This window comes from Panthera leo, chromosome D3 (genome assembly GCF_018350215.1).
Source record: "Panthera leo isolate Ple1 chromosome D3, P.leo_Ple1_pat1.1, whole genome shotgun sequence".
In the NCBI taxonomy this organism is placed as follows: Eukaryota; Metazoa; Chordata; class Mammalia; order Carnivora; family Felidae; genus Panthera; species Panthera leo.
Genome location: NC_056690.1, coordinates 23523723 through 23546278, shown reverse-complemented (window position 1 = coordinate 23546278; position 22556 = coordinate 23523723). Strand labels below are relative to the sequence as shown.

General features: G+C 44.0%; 1 protein-coding gene and 1 pseudogene across 7 annotated transcripts in view; both read left to right on the top strand.

Moving 5' to 3' along the window:
• Window positions 1–22556, top strand: part of EMID1 (EMI domain containing 1) — a 49018-nt gene that overhangs the window by 19490 nt on the left and 6972 nt on the right. For 5 of the 7 annotated variants that reach the window (XR_006195354.1, XM_042910945.1, XM_042910946.1 and 2 more), the window contains exons 6-14: window positions 420–540; window positions 744–794; window positions 878–967; window positions 1747–1902; window positions 2883–2972; window positions 3117–3169; window positions 3643–3705; window positions 3812–3856; window positions 18910–18954. Coding sequence is in view for 6 of the 7 variants with exons in the window: in XM_042910945.1 (XP_042766879.1) it covers window positions 420–540; window positions 744–794; window positions 878–967; window positions 1747–1902; window positions 2883–2972; window positions 3117–3169; window positions 3643–3705; window positions 3812–3856; window positions 18910–18954 (714 nt within the window). In the remaining variant the exon portion in view is untranslated. The remainder of the gene's footprint in view (window positions 1–419; window positions 541–743; window positions 795–877; window positions 968–1746; window positions 1903–2882; window positions 2973–3116; window positions 3170–3642; window positions 3706–3811; window positions 3857–18909; window positions 18955–22556) is intronic. The other 2 variants (XM_042910948.1, XM_042910949.1) reach the window with 1 other exon arrangement.
• Window positions 6555–6722, top strand: LOC122204324 (annotated as a pseudogene).

Genomic DNA, 22556 nt, shown 5'->3' with positions numbered 1-22556 from the left:
ACTGGGTCCCAAAGTGGTTTTGTATATACCTCAGGGCCTCTATTTCATGTCAGACCTTCCCAAACTTCCCTCAAAATTTAGTAAAAACCCTCCCAGCCTGTAGTACTTGAATAGACCAAGAGGAGTTTCATGTTATTTATGCAGCTCAGCACAGGAAAGACCCTGTGGCCCAGCAAACATGGCGACACAGAACTCCACTTGGGTGGCAGTGACGGTGTATGATGGCTTTTTTACGGTGACGAATTGTGTAGTTTGAAAACCACAGTCACTTCTGATGAAGTTCTGAGCCTCTGGGAGGTGGGTCTCTACTCCAAGCTGGGCTATGCTGGCTGCATGGGCCTCCTGCCCCCAACACGGGGGCCCCTCGGCTGACCTGCCCCTGTTGAGACCCTGGTACCTACCTTTTTCTTCCTCCGCAGGTGGCGGTGCTAACTGTCACTGAGCGGGCAGTGTTCCCGACCCCAGCGGCACCCGGGGACCCTGTCCCACTCTGGGGCTCCCCAGCTGCCCGGGGTAGCCCGGGAGATGGAAGCCTCCAAGGTGAGTGGGTTAGTAGGGGCAGTGTGTTGGGAATGAATCAGGGGAGTGAGACTCCAGTCCCCGCCCTGCTGCTGACTCCCAGCTTGACCCCTTTCTGGGCCTGAGGGGATGGGGCGCAGCACCCCAGTAGCCCCTGTCGTACACACTGGAGCTGGAGGCAGGGACCCTGGATGACACTGACCCCTGTCTACCCCCTGCCCCAGGGTTACCAGGAGCCAGAGAGAACGTGAGGGCCCCGCTGCTCCCTCGAGAGGGTAGGTGCTGACTGGGGGACGAGGGCCAGTGTCAGGGCAAGAGCAAAGTTGGAGCTGCCAAGCTGATGAACTTTCTCCCCCAGATCGAGTTGGTGGCCAGGGGCTTCCTGGGCCCACTGGCCCCAAGGGAGACACTGGCAGCCGGGGCCCAACGGGGATGAGAGGCCCACCAGGTGAGTGCCCACAGCACTGCCCCTACCCCCAGCTTCCCAGGTCAGCCCTGTCAGGTGAACCCTTACTTGGCCAGAGGTAGCCTGGGTCCCTTCCACCCACGTGTCTCTCAGCTCATCACCCCTCCACTCACACCTGGGCTCCCCAAAACCCTCTTTTGCATTCTCTGGACCCATACTTCCTGGGCACCTACCACAGCAGGCTCTGAGCTGGGTACTTGGTGGGGTCAGACCTGTCCATACCCTTCTGATGCTTCCAGACCAGCTGGGAGGAGGAGAGGCAGGCAGAGGAGAAATAGCAGTGTCCCCCACCATGTGACCAAGGTTGTTCTGGGGGAAGTTGTAGGTATGGAAACCCCAAGGAAGGAAGCCTAGACCCAGCCTGGATGGGGTGGGGCATGGGAAGGGCTTCCTGGGGAGTGACATCATAGCTGAGGCCTAAAGGATGACTTGGAGGGGACACCAGGCAGAGCAAAGGGAGGACTGATGGAGGGAACAACTCATTCAAAAGTCTGGAAGGGAGAGAAGAGAACATTCTGGAAATCAACATTTCCTAAGAACCTGCTGTATACCAAGTGTCCATTGTCCTAAAGCCCCTGAAGAGGGCTGTGTTCATCCCCTTAATAGATGGCCAGGGAGGTCAGGGCCAGGACCAGCCTGGGCCTGTGGCCTCCGCAGCCATTGTGTAACCACTCCCTCAGGCTGCCTTGTTCCGCCTCCTTGCAGCCACCCTGGACCTCCCTGCCTCTTATACACCGAACAACTCCCTGGTTCCATTGTAGGTCCTCAGGGCCCCCCAGGAAGCCCTGGCCAGGCTGGAGCTGTGGGCACTCCTGGAGAGAGGGGACCTCCAGGTCCACCAGGGCCTCCTGGCCCCCCTGGGCCCCCTGGCCCCCCAGCCCCTGTTGGACCACCCCATGCCTGGAACCCCCAATATGGTAAGTCCCTTGGGGTCATGACAGATAATGGTGGGAGTGGGGGCAGGGCTGGCATAATGATCATCCCATTGTCACTGCCATCTACCAGGTACCTTCTGTATACTAGGCTTGCCCTTGGTCAGCTATGTGTCACCCAGTCCTCCAATAGTGCCATTGTCCTCTTCTGTTCTCTGATGAGGAAGACTGAGGGCCAGAGAGGAGCAATTACATAGCCAGAACATGAGAGACCAGCTTCAAACCCAGGCGTCCTCCGGAGCCTGTGCTTAGAATTACCAGCATCCGGCTCTCCTGCCAAGCCTTGGAGCTGGCGGTGATCCAGCCCTCAGAGCGCTGGAGAGGCCCAGGCCTGATGGCAGGAAATGAGTTCTGTGCTCCCTGACCCTGTGCTCAGAGAGCCTCCTCCACCCATCTGGACCCAGACGTGTATCCTTGACCTCCTCCCCAGGCTGACCTACGTGTGTGCCGCCAGTGATCGGGAGCTAGGAGTGCCAGGTTCAATCATACCTGTGCCGTATATTTGGTGTATGACTGGGCGCCATTCATTCCATCTCACCACTCCTCCCTCTCCAAGCCTCAGTTTTCTCATCTGTACAATGGGGAGAGTGACTGCACAGTTCTCCCAGAGCTCCATGACCCCCATGCACAGAAGCCCGGCACAAAGTGGATGGTCAATAAATGGTAGCTGTTATTACTATTCCCATTTGACGTGTGGCAGTATAGGCTCAGCAAGGTGGAGGGTCTTGCTGAATGTCACTAGCCAGAGTGCGGTAAGGTTAGAACCCAGGCCTCCCTGCTTCCTGGTCCCATATGACCAGCACTCTCCACACTCCCCACCCTTGGAGCAGGTGTCCAATGGCCCCGCCCACACTATAGGTTGTCCCACAGGGTAGTCAAAGCTGGCTTGGCAGAGGTATGGCAGGTAAAGACTGACTGCCCTATCCCAGCCCAGTCCTGCTCACTCACCATCTTTCCTCCCCCAGGGGACCCATTACTGTCCAACACCTTCACTGAGACCAGCAGCCACTGGCCCCAGGGACCAGTCGGACTCCCAGGCCCCCCAGGGCCGGTGGGTAAGTTGAGTCCAGGCCCAATGTAAGGGGTGGGGTCAGATGATGGCAGAGTGGCTAGGGCTGTGGCCATCAGGAGGGAGTGGATAGTAGACTTACTGGTATTGTACTCTGTTTGAGTCCTGAGGATGTCGTGTCTTACTCCAGGTCCCCCTGGACTTCCTGGTCCCATGGGCATTCCTGGGAGTCCTGGACACATGGTGAGTAATTCTCCAAGTGGTCCCACTCATCTGTCCATCCATCCACCCACCCACTATCAGTCCACATATTCATCCATTCACCCGTCTACCATTCATTTGTTCATTCATTCGAGCATTTATTGAGCACTTAATATGCAAACTACTTTCAGTAAATCTTTTTATTCAGTCATTCAGTCCATGTAAGGAAGAGCAGCACATACAGCCAAGAATGATAGAGGTTCTTTTTTTTTTTTTTTTTTTTTTTTCAAAGGGCTGCCACCAGCACATGGCAACTTGCAGATCAGGGGTAGGGACTCTCTGACTCCAGGGCCATAACTATAAACTGCCAGCTGTATGCCAGGCACTGGGAGTGTGGTAAAGAACTCAGAGGTCCAGGCCAAACTGGGACTCCCTCCTCGACCCCTGTGCCCCCCAAGTCCTTGCCCACCCCACCCTGCCTCAGTACAAAGCTGAGGCCCTGTCTTGTTGCTCAGGGACCCCCAGGCCCCACTGGACCCAAAGGAATCTCCGGCCACCCAGGAGAGAAGGGAGAGAGAGTGAGTACTGAGGCAGCCCCTGGTGGAGGATTCTGGGGAATCCTGGGATCCCTGGGTCACACCCACTCCAATAGCTGACTCTATACCTCTCCTCCCTCCCACACAGGGACTGCGTGGAGAACCTGGCCCCCAAGGCTCCACGGGGCAGCGGGTGAGTGATGCTGCCCACCCTGCAGCACCCCCTCCAGGATCCCACAGGCTCAGACCCCTGCTCTGGCTCCACACACTGAGACCAGAGCTCCTGACCCCCTTCCTCTCCGGGGCATGATCCATCCCTCTCTTTCCTTGTCTCTGGGTCCTGTCAGCCTCTTAGTATCAGGCCATATACCTCTCCTTCACTCAGGCTCTGTGTCCCTGTATCTGTTTCTCTATCTCTTTCTTTCCTCTGTGTCTCTGACACTCTATATTTCTTTCACTCTCCATCTTTCCAACTATGATTGTTGATTTGTCTGTTTCTCCCTTTAGTTTGGTCAACTTTTGCTTTGTGTGCTTTGAAGTTTTGTTATTAGGGGCATACATGTTCAGGATTTTAATGTCTATGAAATGAATATTTTTCTCTCTTGGGATACTCCTTGTTCTACATTCTACTTTTTTTAATTAAAAAAATTTCTTTCGACTGTTTATTTATTTTTGAAGAAGAGAGAGAGACAGAGTGTGAACAGGGGAGGAGCAGAGAGAAAGGGGAACACAGAATCCAGATTCTGAGCTGTCAGTACAGAGCCCGATGCGGGGCTCAAACTCACAAACCATGAGATCATGACCTGAGCCAAAGTCAGACATTTAACTGACAGCCACACAGTCACCCCAATTCTACCTTTTTTTAAATAAAGTTTTTTTATTGACTTTTTTGTAGAGAGAGAGCGCATGTACACATTGGGGGGAGAGGTAGAGGGAGGGAGAGAGAGAAAGAGAGAAAAAAAAAGTCTTAAGCAGGCTCCTGGCTTAGTGCAGAGCCCAACAGAGGGCTTAATCTCATAACCCTGAGATCATGACCTGAGCCAAAATCAAGTTGGATGCTTAACTGACTGAGCCACCTAGGTGCCCCAATAAAGTTTCTTATTTATTTAAGTAATCTCTGCACTCAAAGTAGGGCTCAGACTCACAACCCCAAGATCAGGAGCCTCATGCTCTTCAGACTGAGCCAACAAGGGTATCCTCTGCATTCTACTTTGATACTAAAACACACCAGCTTTCTTACACTTAGTGTTTGAATGGTATATCTTTTTCAATACTTTTGCTTTCAACTTTTTCTATTTAAAGTATACCTCCAGTAAACAGCATATAGTTAGGTCTCTCTTTTTTCTTAACTGCCTTGACTATGGAGTTCATTTACATTTATTAATACGGTACCATTTACGTCAACAAGCTTGCTATTTGTGTTCTATTTACTCCATCTCTTCTTTATTTTTTCCCCGTTTATTCTGCTTTCTTTTGGATTGAGTACGGTTTACTCCATTTTATCTCTACCAAAGACTTTGTGTTATTTTTTCACAGTTGTTTTAAGGATAAAAAATACATCCTTGACTTACCGCAATTAACTTGAATGAATATTATACCACTCCACGTCTGAATAGGAATGTTACAACTGTATAACTTGCCTCCTTCTGACCTTGTGCTATGACTGCCATATATTTCACTTCTGCATTTGTTATAAACCCCACAATACATTGTTGTTATTGCTTTAAACAGTTGACTTTGAAAGAAGTTAAGAAAACAAAGAAAAATTGTCTTTTACATCTATTGATATATTTATCATTTCTAATGATTTCCTGTAGCTCCAGATTCCATCTGGTATCGTTTGTCTTCAGCCTAAAGAAAGAATACCCTTTACCTCTGCTTGTATGAGTCTGCTGGCAACAAATCCTCACCGCTTCTGTCCAAAACTGTCTTTATTTTACCTTGATTTTTGAAAGATATTTTAAATTGGATATAAAATGATAGCTTGGCAGTTTTCCTTCCTTTTAGCACTTTAAAGATGTTGTTCCATGGTCTTCTGGCTGAGAAAATGAGCATTTCTCATGAGAAATTGGCTGTGGTTCTTGTTGTTTTCCTTGTACGTATCTTTTTGCTCTGGCTTTTAAGATTTTCTCTTTAGGGGTGCCTGGGTGGCTCAGTCGGTTGAGCGTCCGACTTCAGCTCAGGTCATGATCTCACGGTTCGTGAGTTCAAGCCCAGCGTCGGGCTCTGTGCTAACAGCTCGGAGCCTGGAGCCTGCTTTGGAGTCTGTGTCTCCCTGTCTGTCTCTGCCCCTCCCCCACTCATGGTTTGTCCCTCTCTGTCTCTCAAAAATGAATAAACGTTAAAAAAAATTTTAATAAAAATTTTTTAAAAATTAAAATAAGATTTTCTCTTTACCCTTGGTTTTCAACAGGTTGATAATGATGTGGTTGGGATGATTTTATGTTTATCCTGCTTTGGGTTTGCTAAGATTCCTAGATCTGTAAGGATTTTTATTTTTGTTAGTTTTTTTGTTGTTGTTTAATTAATGAAATTATTTCTTAGAGCATTTGGGGGGGGGTTCACAGCAAAATTGAGCAGAAAGTACAGAGAATTCTTATATACTCCCTGTCCTCACATATACACAGCCTCCCCCCACTATCAACATTTCGAATACAGTGGGACATTTGGTACAATCGAACCCACACTGACACATTATTATCATCCTGAGTCCACAGTTTACATTAAGGCTCCCTCATGGTGTTGTACATTCTACAGTATCGATGGATGTATACTGTTATGTATCTACCATTGTAGTATCATATAGAATAGTTCACTGACCTAAAAATCCTTGGTGCTCTGCCCATTCGTCCCTTTTTCCTCACTAATATGCACTTAAGTTTCCTCCCTATATCGCTTCTCGGCCTTTTGGCTAAGATCAAGTGTAGTTTCCTCCATATCTTTTCATGGTTTGATAACTCATTTCTTTTTAGCTGTAAATAATTTTCCATTGTATATACCACAGTTTATTTATCCATTCACCTACTGAAAGACACCTTTCCGAGTTTGGGCAATTATGAATAAACATCCACATGCGGGTTTTTGTGTGGACGTAAGTTTCCAGTTCATTTGGGTAAATGACATTGAGTGCAATCACTGGATCATATAGTATGTTTGGTTTTGTAAGAAACTTTTTTGTAAGGGGCATCTGGGTGGCTCAATCGGTTAAACGTCCAACATCGGTCAGGTCATGATCTCATGGATCGTGAGTTCAAGCCCTGTGTCAGGCCCTTTGCTGCCAGTGCGGAGCCCACTTCGGATCCTCTGTCCCCCTCTCTCTCTGCCCCTCCCCTACTGATTCTCTTTCTCTTTCTCTCTCTCTCTCAAAATAAATAAACTTTTAAAAAAAGCTTTTTAAATAAGAAACACACCTTTTGTGTGTGTGTATGTGTGGCGAGAACACTGAAGATCTCTCTTAACAAATTGCAGTTATACAATGTAGTATTATTAACTCTAGTCACCATACTAAATATTAGATCCAAAGAATTCGGCCATGCTATAACTGAAAACTGATATTCTTTTATCAACCTTCCCCATTTCCCATCCCCTGCCCCAGGCCCTGGGATCCACCATTCTACTCTGTTTCTCTGAGTTCAACTTTTTTTTTCTTAAAATCCACATATCCTTCTTATCATTAAGATTCCATCTTTTTTAAGGATGAATAATGTTCCATTATATATACACACACACATATACATACATACCACATTGTGCTTATCCATTCATCCATATCTTGGCTTTTGTGAATGATGCTGCAGTGAATATGAGAATGCAGATATTTCTTCAAGATAGTGATTTTTGTTTTCTTTGGATAAATACCCGGAAGTGGGACTGCTGGATTGTATGGCAATTCTATTCTTAATTTCTTGAGGAACCTCCATTCTGTTTTCCATAATGGCTGTATTAATTTACATTCCCACCAACAATGCACAAGGGTTCCCTTTTTTTTTTTCACATCCACACCATTTTTTTATCTTTTTCTCTCTCTCTCTCTCTTTGATAATAGACATCCTAACAGGTGTGAGGTAATATCTAAAATTGTGGTTATGATTTGCATGTCCCTAATAATTAGTAATCTTGAACATCTTCTTACATACCTATTTGCCATTTGTATATCTTCTTTGGGAAGATGTCTGTTCATGTCCTTGCCTGTTTTTAATTGAGTTATTTGTTGGGTTGGGTTTTTTCCACTTGAGTTGTATAAATTCCTTATATATTTTGGATATCAACTCTTGTTGGATAGGTGGTTTGCAAATATTTTCCCCCGTTCCATAGATTGCCTTTTTTTTTCTTCCCTTTTCTTTCTTTTTTTTTTTTTTTTTTGAAAGAAAGTGAGCAAGCAAGTGGGAGAGAGAGGGAGAGGGCGCCCAATGATGCATGGCTCCATCCCATGACCCTGCATCATGACCTGAGCCAAAATCAAGAGTCCAATGCTCAATTCACTGAGCCAGCCAGGCACCTCTGTGCAAAAACTTGTTAAATTAGTTTTCTTATTGTTGAGCTTTAAGAGTTCTTTGTGTATTTTGGATAATAGTCCTTTATCAGGTGTGTCTTTTGCAAATATTTTCTCCCAGTGTGTAACTTCTCTTATTCTCTTGACATTATCTTTTGCAGAGCAGAAGTTTTTAATTTCAATGAATTCCAGCTTATCAGTGATTTCTTTCATGGATTGTGCTTTTGGTATTGTTTCAAAAAGTCATCATGAAACCCAAAGTCATCTAAGTTTTCTCCTACATTATCTTCTAGAAATTCTATGGTTTTGCTTTTTGCACTTAGATCTGTGATCCATTTTGAGTTAATTTCTGTGAAGGGTATGAGGCCTGTGTCTAGATTAATTTTTTTTAATTTTTTAAAAATTTTTAAATTTTTTTAAAATTTTGGAAACCAATTTGACAATAAATTTCATATATTGAAAAATAAAAAAAATAAAAATAAAAAAAATTTTAAAAATTTTATTATGAGAGAGAGAGAGCATGCATGCATGGGAGGGGCAGAGAGAGAGGGAGGGAGAGAGAATCCCAAGCTGACACACTGACAGTGTGGAGCCTGATGCGGGACTTGAACTCACAAACCATGAGAGTTCAACCATGACCTGAGCTGAAATCACGAGTCAAGCACTTAACAGACTGAGCCACCCAGGCATCCCTAGATTATTACTTTTTTTTTTTTACATGTTAAGTGTCCAGTTGTTCCAGCATCATTTTTGAAAAAGATTATCTTTGCTCCACTGCATTGTCTTCATTTCTTTGTTGAAGATCAGTTAACTATATTTATATATCTGGGCTCTCTGTTCTATTCCATTTATCTGTTTGTCTATTCTTTAGCAAATTGTACAGTGTCTTGATTACTGTAGCTTTATAGTAAGTCTTGAAGTTGGGTAGTGTTAGTCCTCGGACTTTGTTCTTCTCCTTCAATATTGAGTTGGCTATTCTGACTCTTTTTCTTCTCCATATAAACTTTAGAGTCAGCTGATCAATATCCACAAAATAACTTGCTAGAATTTTTATTGGAATTCCATTAAATCTATAGATAGAGTTGGGATGAATGACATCTCGAAGATATTGAGTCTACCCATCCATACATATTTATTTAGTTCTTTGCTATCTTTCATCAGAGTTTGGTGATTCTCTTCATATAGATCTTGTATATATTTTGTTAGATTTATACCTAAGTATTTCATTCTGGGGAGCGCTAATGTAAATGATAATGTGTTTTTAATTTCAGGGGCACCTGAGTGGCTCAGTCGGTTAAGCGTCTGACTTTGGCTCAGGTCATGATCTCACAGTTCGTGGGTTCAAGCCCCACGTCCGGCTCTGTGCTGATGGCTCAGAGCCTAGAGCCACTTAGATTCTCTGTCTCCCTCTCTCTCTGCCCCTCCCCTGCTTGCCCTCTGTCTCCCTCTCTCTCTCTCTCAAAAATAAATAAACATTAAAAAAATGTGTAATTAAAAAAAAAAAACAGGGGCGCCTGGGTGGCGCAGTCGGTTAAGCGTCCGACTTCAGCCAGGTCACGATCTCGCGGTCCGTGAGTTCGAGCCCCGCATCAGGCTCTGGGCTGATGGCTCGGAGCCTGGAGCCTGTTTCCGATTCTGTGTCTCCCTCTCTCTCTGCCCCTCCCCCGTTCATGCTCTGTCTCTCTCTGTCCCAAAAATAAATAAAAAAACGTTGAAAAAAAAAAAAAAACAAAAAAACAAACAGATCTAGGCCTACTCAGATAGTGTGTTTCTTCTTCTTTTGGCAGATTGTGCTTTTCAAGGAATTGGTCTAGTTCGTCTAAATTATCAAATTTGTTGGCATAAAGTTGTTGATAATATTTCATTTTATCCGTTTAATGTCCAGGGGATCTGTAGTGATGTACCCCATTTCATTTCTGGTGTTAGTCATTTGTGTCTTTCTTTTTTCTCTTTTAACTATCCTGGCTAGGGGATTGTCAGTTTTATTGATATTTTCAAAGAACCAGCATCTGGCTTTGTTGATTTTCTCTATTGATTTTCTGTTTTCAATTTCATTGATTTCTGCTCTAATTTTTATTATTTCTTTTATGTTGCTTACTTTGGATTTAATTTACTCTCCTTTTTTCTACTTTTCTAAAGTCAAAGTTTAGTTTATTGATTTTAGATTTTTTTTTAAGCTTGTTTTTTTTTTTTTGAGAGAGAGAGAGAGGGAGGGAGGTCATGAGCAGGGGAGGGGCAGAGAGAGAGGGAGAGAGAGAATCCCAAGCAGTTTCCATGATGTTAGCATGGAGCCCAATGCAGGGCTTGATACCACAAAATGCAAGATCGTGACCTGAGCTGAAATCAAGAGTCAAAGGCTTAACCAACTGAGCCACCCTGGTGTCCCAGATCTTTCTTCTTTTCTAATATATGCATTCAGTGCAATACATTTCCACCTAAGCATTGTTTTCAATACATCCCATAAATTTTGGTAAGTTGCAATTTTATTTTTATGTAGTTCAAAATATTTTTAAATATCTCTTGAGATTTCTTATTTGACCCATGTGTTATTTAGAAATCTGTTGGTTAATTTCCAAGTATTTGGGGAGTTTTCAGTTATCTTTCTATTATTAATTTCTAGTTTAATTCCATTGTGACTTAAGAACATGCATGGTATGATTTCTATTCTTTGAAATTTGTTGAGATATATTTTATGGCTCCAAATGTTCCACGTGAGCTTGAGAAGAATGTGTAATATGTTGTTGGATGAAATGGTCTATAGATGTCAATTATATCCAGTTGATTGATGGTATTGTTGATTTCAACTATGTTCTTTCTTTTTTTTTTTAATTTTTTTAATGTTTATTCATTTTTTTGAGAGATAGATAGAGATAGAGCATGAGTGGGGGAGGGACAGAGGGAGAGAGAGGCACAGAATCCAAAGCAGGCTTCAGGCTCTGAGCTGTGAGCACAGAGCCCAACGCTCTGTGGGTTCGAACCCATGAACTGTGAGATCATGACATCATGACCTGACCTGAAACAGGACTCTGAAACTGACTGAGCCACCCAGGCGCCCGTCAACTATGCTCTTTCTGATTTTCTGCCTGACTACATTTGTCTGTTCCTAGCCAAGGATGTTAGAGTTTCCAACTCTAATAGTGGATTCATCTATTTCTCCTTGCAATTCTATCAGTTTTGGCCTCGTGTATTTTTAAATTTTTTAAATAATTTTTTAAGTGTTTATTTATTTATTTTGAAGAGAGAACACAAGTTGGGAGGGGCAGAGAGAGAGGGAGAGAGAATCCCAAGCAGGCTCCATGCTGTCAGCACAGAGGTCAATTCGGGGCTCGATCTCACAAACCATGAGATCATAACCTAGGCTGAAATCAAGAGTTGGACACTTAACTAACTGAGCTACCCAGGCACCCCTTCACCTCGTATATTTTGATGCTCTGTTGTTAGGCACCTACACGTTAAGGATTGTTGTGCCTTCATTGATCACTTTATCATCATTATGTATTGCCCCTCTTTATCCATGAAAGTTTTCCTTGCTCTGAAGTCTGTTCTGTCTCAAATTAATATAGTTAACTCTCATTTTCATTTGGTTAGTGCTAGAATGGTCTATCTTTTTCTATCCCTTGGCTTTTTGTGTGTCTTTATATTTAAAGTGGGCTTCTTCTGGACAACTTACAGTTGGGTCTTGTTTTTTTTATCCACTCTGACAATCCTGTCTTTTAACTGGGATATTTAAACCATTGGCATTTAAAGTGGTTTTTAGGTTAATTTTCACCGTATTTTTTACTGTCTTCTATTTGTTGCCCTTATTCTTTGTTCCTATTTTTGTCTTCTACAGTTTTTCTGCATTTTATGGTTTTAAGTCATCATTTCACATGATTCCATTTTCTCTCCTTTCTTAGTACATTGATTGCACTTCCCTTTTTTTTTTTTTTTTTTACTTCTTGTAGTGGTTTCCCCAGAGTCTGTAATATACATTTACAACTAATCCAACTCTACTTGCAAATAACACATTACTGCTTCATGGTTAGTGCAAATACCTTATAATAAAATATTCCAATTCTTCCCTCCTGTTCCTTGTATCATTGCTGTCATTCATTTCACTCATATATAATCATATGTAAATCTATCTATCTATACATACATACAGATATACATAGACTCACATGCATAAGCATATATGATCAAATATATTGTTGGTATTATTATGTTGAACAAAGTGTTTTCTGTTAGGTCAGTTAAGAATAAGAGAGATAAAAGTTTCATTGGGTTTTTACCTTCATTTATTCCTTCTCTGATGCCCTTCCTTTCCTTATATAGATCCTGAGTTTCTGACTTGTCACTTCTTTCTCTTTGAAGAATCTCTTTTAACATTTCTTACAAGGCAGATCTACTGGCAACAAATTCCCTCAGTTTTTGTTTTTCTGAGAAAGTCTTTCTCCTTCACTTTTGAAGGATAATTTCACAGGGTACAGAATTCTAGGTTAGTGGTTTTATTCTTTTAACACTTAAAATATTTCACTATGCTCTCTTCTTGCTTGAATGGTTTCTGAGAAGTTGGATGGAATTCTTATCTTTGCTCCTCTAGATAAGGTGACATTTTTCCTCTGGCTTCTTTCAAAATACTTTTTTTGGCAGGAGGTGGGGGGCACCTGGGTGGCTTAGTCAGTTAAACATGTGACTCTTGATAATCAGCTTAGGTCATGATCTCATGGTTGTGAGATCGCGCCCCACATCAGGCTCTGCACTGAGCATGGGACCTGCCTGGGATTCCCTATCTTTCCCTTGCTCTCTCTGCTCCTCCCCTGCTCTTACTCTCTATCTCTCTCAAAATAAATAAATAAACATTTATTAGGTAGAAAAATACACTTTCTTAAACTTTTTAAAAAAAGAATCTCTACAATCAGTGTGGTGTTCAAACTCACAACCCCCAAGATCAAGAGTCGCATGCTGTACCGACTGAGCCAACCAAAGTGCCCCTTTCAAGATACTTTTTTATCTTTGATTTTCTGAAGTTTAAAGATGATATGCCCAGGGTGTAGTATTTTGGGGTGGGGGGGGGCGGACATTTATCCTGCTTCATGTTCTCTGAATTTCCTGATCTGTGCCTTTGAGAAAATTCTCAATCATTATTGCTTTAAATACTGCTTCTGTTCCTTTCTTTTTCTTTCCCTTCCCATCTTCTCATTACATGTATGTTATACTTTTTTTGTGATCATCCTATCATTCTTGGATATTCTATTCTTTTTTTCAGTCTCTTTTCTTACTGCTTTTCAGTTTGGGAATTTTCTAATTGTCATAATTTCAAGTTTAGAGATTCTTTCCTCCACCATGTCCAGTCCACTACTGAGCCCATCAAAGGCATTCTTCATTTCTGTTACAAGTTTCCAATCTCTAGTATTTTCTTAAACATATATGCACGTTTTTAACCTGAAAAATCTAAATATTTATATTAAGTCATATATTCATGTGCCCAACACCAAGCTCAAGAAATAGAACCTTATTGGGGCGCCTGGGTGGCTCAGTCAGTTGAGCATCCAGCTTCAGCTCGGGTCATGATCTCACAGTCTGTGAGTTCGAGCCCCACATCGGGCTCTGTGCTGACAGCTCAGAGCCTGGGGCCTGTTTCAGATTCTGTGTCTCCCTCTCTCTCTGCCCCTCCCCCGTTCATGCTCTGTCTCTCTCTGTCTCAAAAATAAATAAACGTTAAAAAAATTAAAAAAAAAAAAAAAAGAAATAGAACCTTATCAGTACCTTTGAAGCCCCCCGTGTGCCCCTTTTGAGTCTTTCTCCTTGAAAGGTATCTTTGTTTTTATATTTTTAATTATTATTTAAAAACTTTTTTAAAATTTTTGACATTTATTTTTGAGAGAGAGAGAGACACAGAACATGAGCAAAGGAAGGGCAGAGAGAGAGAGGGAGGCACATAATTCAAAGCAGACTCCAGGATCTGAGCTGTCAGCACAGAGCCCAACACAGGGAAACCCATGAACCACGAGATCATGACCTGAGCCAAAGTCAGATGCTCAACCGACTGAGTGCCCCAGGCACCCAGGAAAGGTATCTTTAAAGGGAATGTGAAGGGCGCCTGGGTGGCTCAGTCAGTTAAGCATCCAAGTCTTGGTTTCAGTTCAAATCATGATCTCACAGTTCATGAGTTTGAGCCCTGTATCAGGCTCCGTGTTGACAGTGCAGAACCTGCTTGGGATTCTCTCTCTCTCTTTCTCTCTCTCTCTCTCTCTCTCTCTGTCTCTCCCCTCCCCTCCCACGTGCCCTCTCTCCCTCTCTCAAAATAAATAAATAAACTTAAAAAATAAATAAATAAAGGAAATGTGAAATCTTGGCCAGGAAACTGAAGGACTTATCACTACAGGTAGTGTTTTGTTATTTTTCTTGCTGTAGGTAGAACTTTAGGGAGGGGACAGTCTGGGATGAAATTCTGTTGAATTTGTATTTCTGGAGCATGGCTCCTGATACTAGAAAGAAAGGCCTTTGTTAGGCCTGAAGTATTTCTTTTTTTCTTTTCTTTTTTTTTTTTTTTCTTTTTCTTTTAGAGAGAGAGTGTGCATGAGCAGGGAAGAGGGGCAGAAGAAGAGAGGAAGACAATCTTTTTTTTTTTCTTGGAGAGAGACAAAGCATGTGCATGTGTGTGTGTGCAAGCCAGGGAGGGGCAAAGGGAAAGAGAAAGAGAGAGAGAGAGAGAGAGAGAGAGAGAGAGAGAGAGAGAGAGAGGGGATCTTAAGCAGTTTCCAAATTCAGTGCCGAGCCTGACGCAGGGCTCGATCCCACAACTCTGGGATCATGACCTGAGCCGAAATCAAGAGTCAAACACTCAAATGACTGAGCCACATAGGTGCCCTGTGGATTTAAGTATTTCTTAAGAGGCCTGGGAAAAATGTGATTACCCTTAGCTAACAGACTTTATGAAGAGGACCTTCGACTGAAATCTAGCATTTCTTTTTGATTTTTAGAATTTTCATCTCTCTGCTCACATTATCCGTGTTGTCAATTTTCTACATTAAAATTAATGGAAATTTAATTTAGAATATTAATCATAGTGTTTTATTTGCTAATTCCTGGTCTGATAATTCCAACATCCATGCTATATCTGACTCTAGTTCTAATATTTACTCACTCTTTTAAAACTGTGTTTTTTGCCTTTTAGTATGCCTTGTAATTTTTGGTTAGAAGGTAAACATGAGGTAGTGGGTGAAAGGCCTCTTTACTCCAATAAAGAGTAATGTAGTGGTAAGGTGTGCAGTGTGAGGAAGCATTCTGTAGTCTCATGGTTAGGTCTCAGTCTTTGGGTAAGCCTATCTCCCTACATTGTTAACTTCACCAGTGCCTCTTAATTTTGTTTTGTTTGTTTTGTTTCCCCTCAGGTGGGACAAGGTGGCTAGAGGTGGGATGTTTCTCTTCCCCCCATGTGGAAGGCTAAAGCTAGCTATAGTTGGGTATTTCCCTCCCCCTCCAGATCAGGTAGGCTCTGATAAGACCCCAGCAGGTTAAACTCTGATAAAATAGTTTCTCCTGAGGGCAGGCCTTGCTGAGAGCAGAATGCTCTAGTGTGTTTCAAGATGGTACCTTTCCCCCTTCCTGCTGCTGAAAACAAGAGGAGATTTTTCTACAGCTTTCACTATAAGGACCTGACAGAGCTCTTGAGTAAAACTAGCAAAGATGTGAATATTCTCCAAAATCTGGGTCCCCCTGGAATGGTTAACTCTCAGAGTTGTCCACACTGAGCCTTTGGCAATTTGTCAATACATTTGGGTTTTCCTACCCTGGCGCTGGTTCCCAAGGAGGCTTATGTTCAGTAAATTATAATCCACCTCCCTTTCTCTCTCTCTCTCTCTCTCTCTCTGTCTCTCTCTCTCTCTCTCTCTCTCTCCACAATTTGGGGGGCAGTGCTTTGTCCTGTGACCTCACATCTTTGATGGTTCTAAGAAGAGTTGTTGATTTTTTATTTTGTTCAGTGTTTTATTTGTTATTAGGAAAAAATGGTGACTTCTGAATTCCTCATGTGCCATACCAGACACAAAAAATCTGTTTTGTTTCATTGTTTTTTTTTAAGTCAAATTTAGGGAAAAATTGGTTAATATTTCTCCACATTTTTTCTGTTCTGTACTCTCTTCTCTCCTTTTGTGATCCTAATTATACTTAATACTCTCTCATGAGTCATTGAGTCTCTGTTAACTTTTCTAAAAATCTTTTTTCTCTTTGTGCTTCAGTTTGAGTTATTGTCTTGACCTGTCTTCAGGTTAACTAATTCTTTCTTCTGTTATGGCCAATCTTCCGTTAATCTCAGCTACTGAATTTTTTCTTTCAGGTATTGTCCTTTTCATCTCCAGGATTTCCATCTGATGCTTTTTCACAGTATTCACAGATCTCCTGAAATTCCCTGTCTCACCACCATTATATCAATTCCACTACATTCTTTAACATGTTTATCGCAGATACTTTGTTTGTATTTAAATTCCAGTTAATTAGCATCCAGTGTAGTATTAGTTTCAGGTGTGATTCAACACTTAAAAAACAACACCTGGTGCTCATCCAGACAAGTGCCCTCCTTAATCCCCATCACCTATTTCACCCATCCCTCCACTCCCCTCTGGCAACCATCAGTCTGTTCCCTATAATTGAGTCTGTTTCTTACTTTGCCCCCTCCGCCTCTCTTTCGCTCTCTTTTTTTTTCCCTTTTGCTCATTTGTTTTGTTTCCTAAATTCTACATATGAGTGAAATCATAAGACATTTGTCTTTCTCTGACTTAGCATTATAGCCTCTAGCTCCATTCATGTCATTGCAAATGGCAAGATTTCATTCTTTTTATGGCTGAATAATATTCCATTGTATGCATATACCACACCTTCTTTATCCACTCATCAATCAGTGGACACTCGGGCTATTTCCATAATTTGACTATTGTAGATAATGCTGCTGTAAATATCAGAGTATATATCCCTTTGAATTAGCATTTTTGTATTCTTTGGGTAAATACTCAGTAGTGCAATTGCTGGATCATAGGGTAGTTCTATTTTTAAGTTTCTGAGGAAGCTCCATACTGTTTTCCACAGTGGCTGCCCCAGTTTGCATTCCCACCAATAGTGTGAGGAGGTTCCCCTTTCTCTGCATCCTCACCAACACCTGTTGTTTCTTGTGTTGCTGATTTTAGCCATTCTGATAGGCATGAGGTGGATATCATTGTAGTTTTTATTTGGATTTCCCTGATGATAAATATCAGAGATATTTTATTTTTTATTTATTTTTTTGAGAAGATGCCTGTTTTTTTTTTTAATGTTTATTTATTTTTGAGAGAGTAAGAGCACAAGCAGGGGTGGGTCAGGAAGAGAGACCCAGAATGTGACACAGGCTTCAGGCTCTGAACTGTCAGCACAGAGCCCAACAGGGGGGCTCAAACCCACAAACCACAAGATTATGACCAGAGCTGAAGTCAGATGCTCAAGCGACTAAGCCACCCAGGTGCCCCCATTTTTAAAATTTTTTTAATGTTCATTTATTTATTTTGAGAGAGAGAGTGCAAGTGGTGGGAGGGGCAGAGAGAGAGGAGAGAGAGAAAGAGAGAGAGAGGGAGAGAGAGAGAAAGAGAAAATCCCAAGCAAGTTTCATGCTTGTCAGCACAGAGCCTGATGTGGGGCTCCATCCCATGAACCATGAGATCATGACCTGAGCCAAGATCAAGAGTCAGATGCTTACCCGACTGAGCCACCCAGGTGTCCCTGGATTTCCCTGATGACAAATATCACAGATATTTAAAAAAATTTTAATGCTTTTATTTATTTTTGAGAGAGAGAGAGAGACTGAGCACAAGCAGGGGAGGAGCAGAGAAAGAGGCAGACACAGAATCTGAAGCAGGCTCCGGGCTCTGAGCTGTCAGCACAGAGCCCGACGTGGGGCTCAAACTCGTGAACCACGAGATCATGACCTGAGCTGAAGTTGGTTGCTTAACCGACTGAGCCACCCAGGTGCCCCAATATCACAGATATTTGAAACTTTGTGTCTACTAAACCCAAAATCTGGGTTGGCTATGGATCTGTTTCTACTGACTTATTTTTCTCTTGATATTGGGTCACATTTTCCTGTTTCTTCACATATCTAGTAATTATTATTGCATACTGGACAATATAGATAACAGAGTAAAGAGAATCTGGGATCTATTATCTTCCTCTGAAGAGTGTTGATATTTGGTCCAGCGTGTGGGTTGGACTCAGCTTGTGGCTTTAGGATGGGTAGTTCATGGACCATCTGAGCATTAGAGGGGGGTATTTATGTAGATTTCACTCCCCTACTGTAGCTCCCTGCTTTCCAGTATTTCCTTTCAATTTCCCTCTCCTGTGGCCATCTCAACTCCAGCCTGTGATTCTTCAGCCCAGTAAGATGATAAAGCTTTCTGCTTGAGCTATTTGCCAGGCTGAGGGGGCTGCAGTGTGCCCTCAGAGGAAACGCCATAAGTATTTATTTTTTACCCAGCGTAGTTCCCTTCTTTCAAAAGTCAAATAGCCTCCAGTTTCTGGCTGCTCTTTACCACGTTCCATTGTCTTCAAGTCATTGTTTTTTGGGTTTTTTTTTTTTTTTGCATTTAATCTAGTGTTAGTCCCATACAAGCCACTCTCTGTCTCTCTCAGCCTTCTAGCTTCTTCCAGTCTCTCCTTCCCTCTTTCCCCCTCTCCTCCCCTCCTTCCTTTTCCCACTCTCCCTCCCTCCTTCCCTCTCTCATTGCTTCTACCTCTATCTCTCCTTGCAGGGAGAACCTGGCCCCAAAGGAGACCCTGGTGAGAAGAGCCACTGGGTAAGCTCCAGCCGAGCACTGACCTCCCACTGCCCTTCCTGCCCTGGGCTCTCAGGAGATCATTAGCAGTGGGGACACCTCATCCAAATCCCCACTGTAACCTGGTCTCCTAGGAAGGAGGCTTGACAGATCTCAGCTCTAGCCCCCTCCCAATCCTGTCCTTCCCAACCGGACAGGGCCAGCCTTATCAGCAGACCCCATGCTCTCTGTCTCTGTCTTTGTCCCTGTCTCCGCCTTCCCTCTGTGGCCTTTCTAAGCCAGGGTGACCCTGCCTGTTCCGCCTGGGTGGTTTGGGCTGACCCAGTCCAGACTGCATCCTCTGCCTCATAGTCCCTTCCCAGCAAGGGCTTTGGCTTCTGCTCCTTTGTCTGCAGAAGAAAGGGAGGTGTGAAGACAATATCCACACAAAAGAATGGGATGGGGGCCTTGAGAAATCTGTGAAGCATAGGAAGGGAGGCATAGGAATGGTGAAGGCCCTATGGTAAAAGGGACAGGGGACCTAGATACCACCGTATACATAGGAAATCCATGGAGCACAGGAAGGGAGGCCTAGAAGCCATTATGTATACATGGTACATGGTAAATGAGGTCAGGGGACCTAGACTTCACTATTCTCAAAAGACCTGTAATTAACACGAGGTCCTAGACACCATCACATACATAGGAGACTCAGGGGGAGTGCAAGGACGGGGGAGTGCAATGACAGGACTATCATGCATGGGAGAAACATGGAAAATGAGATGGGGTGATCTAAAAATCACTCTGCACAAAGGAAGCCCAGGAAGATTGAGAAGGAAGGCCTAGAAACTGTCACATACACAGGAGACATAGCATGTATGAGAAAGGAGACTTGGAAACCACAGGTGGGGTCCTAGAGACCTTTACAATCATTGGTGATGGTTGCAGTGAATGAATTCCCAGGCCTAGAAATTGACCCACCCAAGATACATGGGGAGAGGACCAAAAGCCCACAATGCAAGAACCTGGAAACCATTGTGACATAGACATTTGGAAAATGGACAGGGTGGAGGCAGACACCCCTACAGGAGAGAAAACTGGGAAGCTCTTTAGGAGACTGGTATCGTGCCTCCCTTTCCCCCAACCCCGTCTGGATGCAGTCTGGCTGGGGTGCCCTACTTTCCAGCAGGCACTAGTTAACGAAGACATGGGATGCACCCAGCGCCTGCCTTGCCCTCTCTGCTCCTGATTGTGGGGTCAGTGATGGATACAGCCGTGGGAGCCCCTCACCCCGCACGAGCCCTTCCCCATGTCTTCCCATGACTTCTGGGGCCCTGCTACCTCTCCGGCAAACCTCCCCCAGCCCCTTGCTTGTCACTCCACTCCCCATACCCCCCTTCATCCCCCAGTGGCTCTAGAGTCTCTTAAGCATACTACCAATATGTGCATGAGCCAGGCCGGGGGTCAGGTAGACCCATATAAGCCCAGCCCTCTGCCTCCCCTGGGCCCGTCACTGGCCACCTCCACTCTAGGAACATGTTTTCTACTTAGCCCAGGAGAGGTAGGAGAGGTGAAGTGAAGCTGAATTAGGTTATGCAGCTTTATCCATACATGGAGATTCTGGGAGGAGAATGGATGCCTGAACTATCCCAAACCAGGCCTTGAACTCAGGACCACCTGTAGGAGGGGCTGCCCAAAAGGTAGCAGGGCCCCTGCCCATCCTCCTTCCTCCCTGACTCCCACCTGTACTTCTGCCCCTGCTTGCTGCCTGCCTGAGGGGGACCTGCTGGGCTGGGGTCAGCATGAGGCTTTGGGGACTTGGGGACCAGCTCTGTGGGGGGTAGGTGGGGATGAGGCCCAGTGTGGGGAAGGGCCCTGAGGGGCCACTCTCCACCTACCACCCCCAGGTAGACCTGAGCCAACAGTCCGATCGCGGCTCGGCAGTGACACCCAGTGGTCATGAGCATAAAGTGCAGGCACTGCCCCAGAGTAGGCTGAGCCATCCCATCTAGCCAAAGCTCATACCCCTTATTCAGACAAGAAAAACTGAGGCCTAACTCCACAGAGCAAATTGTTGGCAGAGCTGGAAATGAAACCCAGGATTTTCATCTTCCAGGACCTGGAAACCAGCCCTTCCTTGGTGGGTGCCAGGCCCCAGGCTGGGTTCTGTGGACATAGATGTGATTTGGGAAGGGGGGGAGGGGGATACAGACCAGTAACCAGCAGCAACAGGATAGAGGGAGCTCAACTGTGATGGGGGAGGATTTAGCCTCCTGAAGGAGGAGATGGGAGCTGAGGCCCGAAAGGTGCATTAATCAAGCAAAGGGTATTCAGGTAGAGGAGTGGGAACATCATGACCTAAGGCCTTGGGGCTGGAGTGAGCCTGGGGTAGCCAAGGAGCTGCAAATACTTTGCATGGTACAGTGTGACAGTCAAGGGGTGAGACGGAGGTTAAATAGCCTTGCAGGATTTAGGCCATGTTGAAGAATTTGAACTTCGTTCTGTGGACAGTGGGGAGTCACTGAAGTATTGAACAGCAGGAAAGAGACACAGTCAGATTTCTGTTTGCAAACCGTTCCTCTGACTGCCCTGCGGAGAATGGATGGGAGAAGCAGAAAGAGAGACGGCAGGCAGGAGTCTGTTGTGGCCATCCTGGCAAGAGACCCTGGGAGCTGGAACTGGAAGGAGGACAGTGAGGATGGATGGATGGATGTCAATGGACTAACAGAGACTTGGTGCTGGTTTGGCTGTGATGGGGAGCAAAAAGTTAAGGCAGCTTTCACAGAAAAGAACAAGAAGAAGAAGCCCCCCGCCCGGGGTTCTGCCCATGCCAAATGGGAGGTATCTGTCGTAAAGCTGAGTACGGGGTGTCCGGCAGACCCTGGACGCTCAGTCTGGGTTTGGAGGCGACTGGGGTGTTATCAGTACAAACAACAGGCCTCTCATCTTGGAAGGGATCCAAATAGCAGGAATGTTGCTTTAGTGTTTTCCTCCAATTTTCATTTAGAAGATTTTCAAATGTTCAGGAAAATCCAGAATGAATATCCTCCTGCCTTCCACTAGCCAGACCAACTATTAGTATTTTGCCACGTTTGCTCTTTCTCTCTTTACTTATATTTACAGACTTTAAAAAATCTATTTGAAAGTAAATTGCAAACCTCATCTGTATTTTCCCTAACACATCAGTGTGTATCTCAAAAGAGTGTGGACATTCTCCCAAAAAGCTCCAATACCACCATCACACCTAGGAAAGCTGAAATTGATTCAGTAGAATGATGCTCTAAAGTGATGTATCATTTAACCTACATACAAATTTTACCAGTTGTCCCCAAAATGCCTTTTTTTTTTTGCTTTTTTTTTTTAATCTAAGCTCATCAAGATTCATGCATTGCATTTGGTTGTTACAACTCTAGTGTCTTTTCATCTAGAACAGTCCCTGTCCTTTTCTTCTTTCTCTTGACTTTGTCTTTTTGTGAGTGTCCCACCATCTATCTAGATTTGCCTGATTGTTTCCTTGCGATGAGATGCAGTTAAATGCTCTTGGCAGGAGCATTGGTGGGGGCTGCAGTACCCTTTATTACATCTTATCAGGAGGTTCATGAGGTCAGCTTGTCCCACTGTCCATGCTGGGAGTGGCTTAACAT